At 39.3% G+C, this 9,852-nt stretch overlaps 1 protein-coding gene and 1 long non-coding RNA gene across 2 annotated transcripts; both read right to left on the bottom strand.

The window, feature by feature from the left end:
- Positions 1–341: 341 nt before the first annotated feature.
- LOC121979523 lies at positions 342–1,321 on the bottom strand. The gene is made up of 4 exons (XM_042531514.1): positions 1,223–1,321; positions 1,079–1,146; positions 653–740; positions 342–569 (listed from the first exon to the last, which is right to left on the bottom strand). Exons 1-4 carry the CDS (start codon positions 1,319–1,321, stop codon positions 486–488), a joined length of 339 nt encoding a protein of 112 aa, XP_042387448.1. The 3' UTR covers positions 342–485.
- Positions 1,322–1,397: 76 nt separating this feature from the next.
- Positions 1,398–1,817, bottom strand: LOC121982747. The gene is made up of 3 exons (XR_006112227.1): positions 1,709–1,817; positions 1,556–1,611; positions 1,398–1,483 (listed from the first exon to the last, which is right to left on the bottom strand). It is a non-coding gene; the product is annotated as an uncharacterized LOC121982747 (long non-coding RNA).
- Positions 1,818–9,852: the final 8,035 nt, after the last annotated feature.

Here is a 9,852-nt window from a genome sequence, read left to right as displayed (position 1 = left end):
CTGAAGAAATTTCAAAAGCAGCCAACAAAATGACAACGGCACTATTAAAACAAAGGTAGAACAACACAACATCCTAATCCTAGAAGAGTAACACATCATCCTAATCTTGATATCCAGTTTTGAAGAGTTGGATCATTTGAACTACTTTTACCATGTACAACACTAGAAGAGTAACAAAACACTGCTTCTTAATTCTCCTAATCCTTCTTCTTCTTCATCCTTGCCATGTTTGCATCGTACTTGGATCGAAGTGGACCAAATAGATAAAGAAAGAAGATAAACTAGATGCCTTCATCTTCTTCATCCTTGCTTCTTAATTCTCCTAATCCTTCATCTTCTTCATCCTTGCTTCTTAATTCTCCTAATCCTTCAAACTCCACCTGTAAGAAGAAGATAAAGAAATGTCACTTGATCTAAACTAAATGCCTATGAATAATAAAAAAATCTGAAATCTCATAAAGTAGACTTAATTCATTAATAATGCATCATATTGAATGCCTCTCCATGACTAGCTTAATAGCCTGTGCTATAGACATGTCTTCATTTGTTTCATACCTGAGTTTGTTAGCCTGTAAACGTTGAACAGTCATTTCACAAGAGAAATATTTCCAAGTTATCAGCACTGCAGATATAAGGTTAATAAAGAACTTACCTCTTCCAGAATGGTTTCAAACACCTTACCAACTTTTTCCACTAGATCTTGAGGCACTTGATGTCCATCACCATCAAAGAGTGCGTAGCTGAAAAATAGAAGTAAATTTGTCTCCATAAGATTATAGTCTCCATGATCAGTGATATCTGTTAGTTATTCAGTTAACCATTACCTCTGCAAGTCATGATCATACAAGACAGAATTGTCACCAGAAGTCAGATTGATGTTAGGTTTTCTATCCCAACTGTGTAAGAAGTTACTTCCTTAGAATTGCAATCCCCTATCATTTTCATTTCATAGCTTAAGTGCAACGGTAAAATTATTGTCGCATGACCTGGTAATCACTGGTTCAAATTTAAGGAAACAAGAGGAATTTTGTGCACTGGGTTGTTTCTCTAATGAACACAGAGTGCAAATTCTACTTACACATCAGGACAAGCGACCTTGTTATTGCTGCATTTCTCCCATTTCACAACTTGATCAGACCACTCTCCCTGTTGTTCAACTAAAAGCTTTAATCAAAACTAACACAAAGACATCAAAAAAAAAACTCACGGAAAATTATCTCACAGTGATGTTTTGTTTGAGTGCGTCGAGAAATTCCTCCACAACATTGTCGTAAAATCGATCTCCTGCTGTCTCAATAATATCTTTATCCCAGACCTGCATTGCAGCATATATCCGCACATGAAAATTAGTGTGAAAAATGGTGAAAGAGATTTTCAAAAAAATAAACCAAATTCCTACTTTATGGAGCTCTGATTTCCTTCTAAACCAACGCACTGGGATCGTATTTCCTCCTCTATCAGAAGTAAATCCTACATGAAGAGGCTAAACAATTCCGAATCGACATCAGTTGGTGCAAATAACTGAAGAAAGCAATTAAGAAATAGTCTCTTCTACCTGATGGATGTCACCCATTAAGTGAGAAAGGAATAGAAGTGCTTCAGTGAGATTATCTAGATTACAGGTAAAAAAAAACAGAGGAAATGAATTAAGTAGAAATGATATCAATATAACATAGGACATAGAAACTATCTTTGATATATTAATTACATTGTGATTCATCGGCAGAGCTTCCATAGGTGAGAAGCTGATTAGTATAATTAGTGATGGCACCTGAGACACACCTCCCTTTCACACCATCTTCATCTTTGCAATCCCCTGATCATAACCAACAACATATCATTGCTAATACTAGAACGATATTGTATGGACTAGAATAAACACAATCAAAGCATGCATGAACACTAACTGTTGTAATTATAAGTGCAAAGATCATCAGGGGTATCAATGTAGTGAAGTTCCGACGACCAATGGTATCGAAACTTGATTGTATCTGCCCAAGAGCAAAGGGTGCTTAGGTCGTTCTCTGCGTAGGCAGGGAGTAGTTCTTTAACCGCTGCAGCTGCTGACTCACTTAAACGATCCTGGGTAATCTGGCAAATAATCTGGTGGCCGACAATTCCCCATCCATAAGTGAAGGCTGGGAATGCTAAGAGCAGGAAGAAAGAGGCCAGCGTGTGAGAATTGAAGTAGAAGCCCATTTCTGTGATCTGGTGGTTGTGGCCTCAAATGAGATGAATCCGAGAGATTATATTGCAACACTTTTGAGTTCAGTCTTTGTCATATACACTGAAAGGGAAGGTGGAAGTAGACGAGCAAGAAAGTTAATGCAAAGTTGTAATTGTATTTTGAGGAAAGTTAATGCAAAGCTGTAATTGTATTTTGAGGCAAGAAACACTTTGGCATGTAATGGAAACAAAAACACAAAAAACACAAAAAAAAAGAAGCATACCAGGCTGCTCCCAGGTTTTGGAGCAGGAGGGTCTCCTCCAACGGAAGCGAACGCTCCGCTAACGAGCTCGGAACCCCCTCAGACCAGATACACCCACCGCCATCCCCATGGAGGACCGACGTCGGCAACTCATCGGCGATGCGGAAACCGGCACCGTCGGGTCTATCGAGGACACCACGATGACGAAGATGGGGAATCTCATCCAATAGATTATCGATATCGAGCTCCTCCGCTCTCTTTCCCATTATCACGTCTCGCTCCTCCAAGAGTCTGGCAGAATCAGAAAAGAAACAGGATAAGAGGAGGATTAGGGTTCGACAACCAGGATTTGTGGCACGGGGAGCCTTCGCGGAGGCGAAGAAGAAGAGTGTCGAGCAAGAAGACGATAGAAGGGGCTTTATACAGAGGAATGTGAAGAGGGCGAGCCGAGAGTACCGCAGACAGCGAGAAGATGCAGGAGTATCTAGGGTTTTCGACGAGAAGATGCAGGAGGAAGAAGTAGAGGACACTTACTGTTAGTGGATTTCATGTAGGAGGTCTTGCTGGTGAGGGCGTCCTTAATGGACTCGTGGACTGCTGCTGCTCCTACGCGGCTCCGGTGAGCGAGAGATTGTGAGAAAAGAGAAAAGAGGGACGGATTGAGAAGATAAAAGGGTGGAATGCGGCAGCAAAAAACTTTCGGGGAGAGGGAAAGAAAAAAAGCGGGCCAAAAATTGGCGAAGGGGAAAAAACGGCGAAGGAAAAAAACACCAGTATTCAACATCACTTAAGACAACAGCTTTTAAAAACTGTTGTCGTAATCCCAAAAAAAAGCGCACATAGACAACAGTTTTCAAAAACTGTTGTTGTAGCATTTAAAAACCGTTGTCGTAGTCTTAAAAAAACATAAATAGACAACGGTTTTTAAAAACCGTTGTCGTAGGCCAAAAAAATTGCTAAAAGACAACGATTTTGGTTAAAACCGTTGTTAAAAGGCAAAAAGACAACGGTTTGGTATAAAACCGTTGTCGTTTGAGTGTTGTTGAATGACGTTTTTCTTGTAGTGCTAGTTAAAAATATTAAAAATCCAGAAATTAAACTTAAGGGACTTAGGAAAAATAACATCTACACAATTAATTTATCAATATCCTCTATAAAGTGTCTCCTAACACAACAAGAGGAAACCCAACTGTGGCACAGAAGGCTGGGTCACACACACACAAGACTTATTTCAAGAATGAGTCAAAATGGTCTAGTTAGAGGTTTGCCCAAATTAAAATTTATTGAAAATTCAATCTGTGATGCATGTCAAAAAGGAAAACAAACCAAGTCAACCCATAAGTCAACTAACCTAGAAAGATCTAACACAATACTTGAGCTCCTTCACCTTGATCTATTTGATTCACATGGAGCCAAATCACTAAACAAGAACCAATATTGCTTAGTAATAATTGATGACTACTCAAGGTACACTTGGCTAAAATTTCTAAAAACAAAAGATGAAACCTATGAAATATTTAGTAATTTTTGCAACTTAACGGAAAATGAAATAGATACTAAAATTAAAAGAATAAGAAGTGATCACGGAGGGGAATTTGAAAATCATAAGTTCACCCAATTTTGTAAAATAAATAGATACCAATATGAATTTTCATGTCCTAGAACCCCCCAACAAAATGGACTAGTAGAACGTAAAAATAGAACACTACAAGAAGCCGCTAGGACAATGTTAAACGAATATGAGTTAAGTCACCAATTTTGGGCTGAAGCAATAAATACGACAAATTATATTCAAAACAGAATTTTAATAAACAAATATCACAACAAAACACCGTATGAACTCTACTATCATAAAATTCCCAATCTAAACTATTTAAAAGTATTTGGTTGTAAAGTTCACATTTTAAATACTAAAGATTACTTAGGAAAATTTACACCCAAATCTAACCAAGGAATATTCTTAGGATACTCCTCTACTAGTAGAGCCTTTAGAGTATATAATCAAAATACATTGAAAGTTGAAGAAACAACTAATGTAATATTTGATGAAGAAAACAACTTACCTAATATAAATGCAAATGTCAACACTAATCCAAGAGATGTAGATGATGATGAAATCCAACCTAATCTTAATGAGTCTGGAGAACCAGTTTCTGACTCACAGATAAGACCAACTAGAATAAGCACCTCTCACCCACCTGACCAAATTTTGGGTGACCCAAACCTAGGAGTCAGAACTAGATCGTCCTATAGAAACCTTAGTCAGATTGCTCTAATTTCTAAAATTGAACCTAAAACTATAGAAGAAGCCCTGCCTGATCTAGACTGGATCATTGCAATGCAGGAAAAATTAGCCCAATTTGAGAGAAACCAAGTCTGGGACCTTGTACCTAAACCCATAGATAAATCAATAATAGATACTAAATGGGTTTTTAGGAACAAGTTAGATGATCACGGTGATATAGTAAGAAACAAGGCAAGGTTAGTAGCCAAAGGGTTTAGTCAAGTCGAAGGCCTAGACTATAATGAAACCTATGCTCCAGTAGCTAGACTCTAGTCCATTAGGATGTTATTAGCCTATGCAGCCAATAAAGGATTCAAATTGTACCAAATGGACGTTAAGTCAACCTTTTTAAATGGTTTTATCAAGGAAGAAGTCTACGTCAGCCAACCTCCAGGGTTTGAAGACATAGACTACCCTAATTACGTTTTTAAATTAAAAAAGGCACTATATGGACTAAAACAAGCCCCTAGAGCATGGTATGAAAGATTATCTAATTACTTAATATCCAAAGAATTTAACCAAGGACAAATCGATCCTACTTTGTTCGTAAAAACTATAGGAAAAGACATCTTTATAGCCCAAATCTATGTTGATGACATAATTTTTGGCTCAACTAACTCAAAATTTCTAAAAGAATTTATTAAGTTAATGGAAAGTGAATTTGAAATGAGCATGGTTGGGGAACTCAACTTTTTCTTAGGCTTACAAATAAAACAAACCAAAGATGGAATCTACATTTATCAAACTAAGTATGCTACGGAGTTAATCAAAAAATTCAGCATGGAAAACTCAAAAATTATAAATACTCCAATGGCAACCAACATAAACATTGACTCTGACCCTGAAGGAAAACCTGTAGACCCAAAATACTATAGGAGTGCCATAGGGAGTTTACTTTATCTAACTGCAAGTCGACCTGACATACTGTTTGCAGTAGGTATGTGTGCAAGATACCAATCCTGTGCAAAAGAGTCACACCTAACATATGTTAAAAGAATACTGAGGTATATTAAAGGAACTCTAAATGTAGGACTTTGGTATCCAAGAACTTGCACTTTTGACCTTTATGGCTATTCTGATTTAGACTATGTCGGGTGCAAGCTAGACAGAAAAAGTACAAGTGGTGGCTGCCAGATTCTAGGTCAGTGCCTAGTAAGTTGGTCAAGCAGAAAGCAACATTGTGTTGCTCTATCCACTACAGAAGCTGAATACATAGCTCTAGGAGAATGTGCATCTCAATTGTTATGGATGATGCATACACTAAAAGACTATCAACTAGATTATAAAAATACTAAAATCTTTATTGATAATATCAGCTCAATTAATCTGACCAAAAATCCTATACACCACTCTAGGACCAAACACATAGAGGTAAAACACCACTTTGTAAGGGATCATGTAGCTAAAGGTGAAATTGCACTCAACCACGTTGAGTCCAAATCAAACCTAGCTGACATTTTTACAAAACCCTTACCTGAACTTGAGTTCAGTGGACTTAGAAGGCAAATAGGAATGTGTTGGGTAGAATAAATATCTTACTATTATTATTTTGTTTTCAAATTCTAGGAAAAACAGTTTTCAAAACTCCAATTTTTCTAAACTTTCAAAAGTTGGGTTTAGTCTAGGATTTCCCCCTAGATATCATGTTCCCCTAGAATTAAGCCAGAGCATCTCACAAAACACCTAGGTTTACCTTGATTGTGATTGAAAAACATAGAATGACGTGAGATGCATAGGGTATAGCCTGGGCTCAAGAATGCTTATATCTATGCATCAATATGAGTCTGGGCGTTAAATATGCAATAAACATTAATCAAGTTAAAGTTCTCCAGCTCTAGTCAAGTCTATCTGGACCCAAATAACTTAACTTGACTAACCTAGTAAAAGCTATTGTCCTATAGACAATCAGCAAGTAACTAAAGGTTAGACAGTTGGCAAAAGATACTCAATTTCTTTTTCAAAAATGTTTTGTTCTCTATGGCTCTGATACCTAATATATAAACATGATTTGTGCTTGGACTTAAGGACCAACTGAACTTAAATGAATAATCTTGTCCTAAAAACTTAAATTGACCTTAACTTCCAAACTCTGTTGAATATTGCTAACTTTAATCATGTACAACTCTGTATACATTGCCCATTTTTTGAGTTATGGCAAAGGGGGAGAGTAGCGAAAATGTAAACATAAAATTCAAGTTAAAGGGGAGCAAAAGTTAAGGGGGAGCCAAAGTTAAGGGGGAATATAAAGGGCAAAATTTACTTTAGTTACCTTGTTCATCTATTCTTAGCAAATTTTGCCTGTGTTTAAAATGACTATCTATTCGCTTGTTTACTTAACTTCGAATTCGTGTTGCCATAATAAAAAAGGGGGAGATTGTTGGTGCGGGAAGCATCCGACGATCGAACTCGTGTTTTGATAACGGCAAAGAATTCAAAGTTAAGATGTTTTTTAGTCTAACAAGTCTACTTGAGGATTTCAGGAAAGTCCTAGCTGCGGTTAGGCAAAGGGAAAACCCTAGGGGGCGGTAACCCTAGGTCATAGGGGGTGGTAACCCTATGCGTAAAGTCTTGGCAGGTCGATGGCTTCAGGCAAAAGTCCTAGGGGGTGGTAACCCTAGGTGAAAAGTCCTGGTGACGCAAACCAGGTGAAAGATTGTACTAGCCGGGGAAGCAGATGTCCAGCAGAAAGTCCGGAAGCATCGAGTGCTGAGCAAAAGTCCAGTCGATCTGGAGGATCGACTGGCAACAGGTAAATCTCCTGAGTGGAGTAAGTGAGGACGCGTTCCCCGCAGAGGGAACAGTAGGCGTCGGGTCGACCTAGGGTTTCCGGATGGAAATCCAAAGTCAGACTCGGATAGTCCGAAGACTGTCAATTATTACTTACTGTGTTTTATCAGATTCTAACACTGTCTTGCAGGGTATTTTGTTCGGACTAACCTTTTTTTGCAGGTGAGGAACCTGCTGGAAAAAGGCTGTCTGGGCGCCCGGGATGGACCAAATTCTATCCCCTGCGCGACTTCGCCACGTGGAGCATCCTGGTTGGTTGGCCACGTCACACTCCAGGCGCCCGGAAGGGATCCAGGCGCCTGGAACCGCATATGAAAGGAGGGTTGAGGTGCAACTTCAATTGACAACGAATTCTAAGTGATCTTTCATCAACACGCTGCTCCAAAAGACGCTCCGAAGTGCTACTACAAGTGCCCGACGACCCGAAGCTTCAGAATTAGCATTTCTTGTTGTCGGTATAATTTTTGATAGCTTTTATTTGTACTCATAATTGTAATCTTTTAATGAGCTTATAGTTGTTGCCCACCGGAAGCGATCAAGGATCGCGGGCCTTCGAGTAGGAGTCGACTTAGGCTCCGAACGAAGTAAAATCAACCTGTCTCTTTGTGTTGTCTCTTTAATTTATTTTCGCTTATTCCGCTGCACGTTTTAACTCCGGTAGTTTTCCGATAATCGAACGAAATAGTCACGAGCGCTATTCACCCCCCCCTCTAGCGCTTCTCGATCCAACATGAGAGATTTGAGATCTCAAGGGCACTATTTCAGTGCAAGATGTCAGACGGGGCTCCTATAGGCCCATATGCACTCAAAATGATTGGCTACATAGAGAATCTACAAAGGTTGGGGTTCCCACTTGGCCAAGAGCTGGCCACTGATCTGATCTTGCAATCCTTGCCGGATAGCTATAGTCAGTTCGTTCTAAACTACAACATGAATAAGATTGACAAGCCAATGCCTGAGCTGCTTAGCATGTTAAGAACTGCTGAGCTGAACCTTAAGAAGGCTAAGCCCAACACTGTTCTGATGGTTCAGAAACATAAGGGGAAGGGCAAGCCCAAAGGCAAGGGAAAGTCCCAAGCAAAGGGCAAAGGCAAGGCACTGAAGCCTAAAGGAGGGTTCGACAAGGATGCTACCTGCTTCCACTGCCGTCAGACTGGGCACTGGAAGAGGAACTGCAAGGTATACTTGGAGGATCTTAAGAAGATGCGAAGTGAGACTTCCACTTCAGGTATATATGTTATAGAAGTCAATCTATCTATTTCTACATCATGGGTATTAGATACTGGATGTGCTTCTCCCATTTGTACTGATGTGCAGTCACTGAGAAATAGCAGGGCATTGACAAAGGGCGAGGTGGACCTACGAGTAGGCAATGGAGCACGGGTTGCTGCTGTTGCTGTAGGGACTTACTTTCTATCTCTACCCTCTGGGCTTGTACTAGAGTTAGTCGATTGTTGTTATGTGCCTGCATTTACTAAGAACATTTATCAGTTTCTTGTTTGGACAAGAAAGGTTTCTCGTTTACGATAAAGGACAAATGTTGTTCCGTCTATTTAAACGATATGTTCTATTGTAGTGCACCTCTGATAAACGGAATCTATATTCTAGACCTTGAAAACCCTATCTATAACATAAATACCAAGAGGTTCAAGTCAAATGACTTGAATCAAACCTATCTCTGGCATTGTCGCTTAGGTCATATAAATGACAAGCGCTTATCCCAGCTTCATAAGGATGGTTTGCTGGACTCATTTGATTTTAAATCTTATGAGACGTGTGAGTCATGCCTACTAGGTAAGATGACCAAGACTCCTTTTAGTGGGCACAGTGAAAAAGCGACTGATTTGTTAGGACTCATATATAGTGATGTATGTGGCCCTTTCAATGTTGCTGCTAGAGGCGGTTATAGGTACTTCATCACATTTACTGATGACTTCAGTAGATATGGTTATGTGTACTTGATGACACATAAGTCTGAATCCTTGAGAAGTTCAAAGAATTCAAGAATGAAGTACAGAACCAGCTTGGCAAGAGTATTCAGATACTTCAATCTGATCGAGGTGGAGAATACCTTAGCCATGAATTCTGTAACTATCTAGCTGAGTGTGGGATTCTATCCCAACTCACTCCTCCTGGAATACTACAATGGAATGGTGTATCCGAAAGGAGGAATCGTACCCTATTAGATATGGTACGATTTATGATGAGTCACACAGATCTTCCGACATACCTTTGGGGTTATGCTCTAGACACAACAGCTTTTATACTCAACCGAGTTCCATCCAAGGCCGTGATAAAGACACCATATAGGATATGGACTGGGAGAGATGCCCAGGTGTCTTTCATGAGGAT

The sequence above is a fragment of the Zingiber officinale genome, chromosome 5A, assembly GCF_018446385.1.
Source record: "Zingiber officinale cultivar Zhangliang chromosome 5A, Zo_v1.1, whole genome shotgun sequence".
Taxonomy (NCBI): domain Eukaryota; kingdom Viridiplantae; phylum Streptophyta; class Magnoliopsida; order Zingiberales; family Zingiberaceae; genus Zingiber; species Zingiber officinale.
Note: the sequence above shows the minus strand (reverse complement) of the source record. Positions and strands in the feature narration are given on the sequence as shown.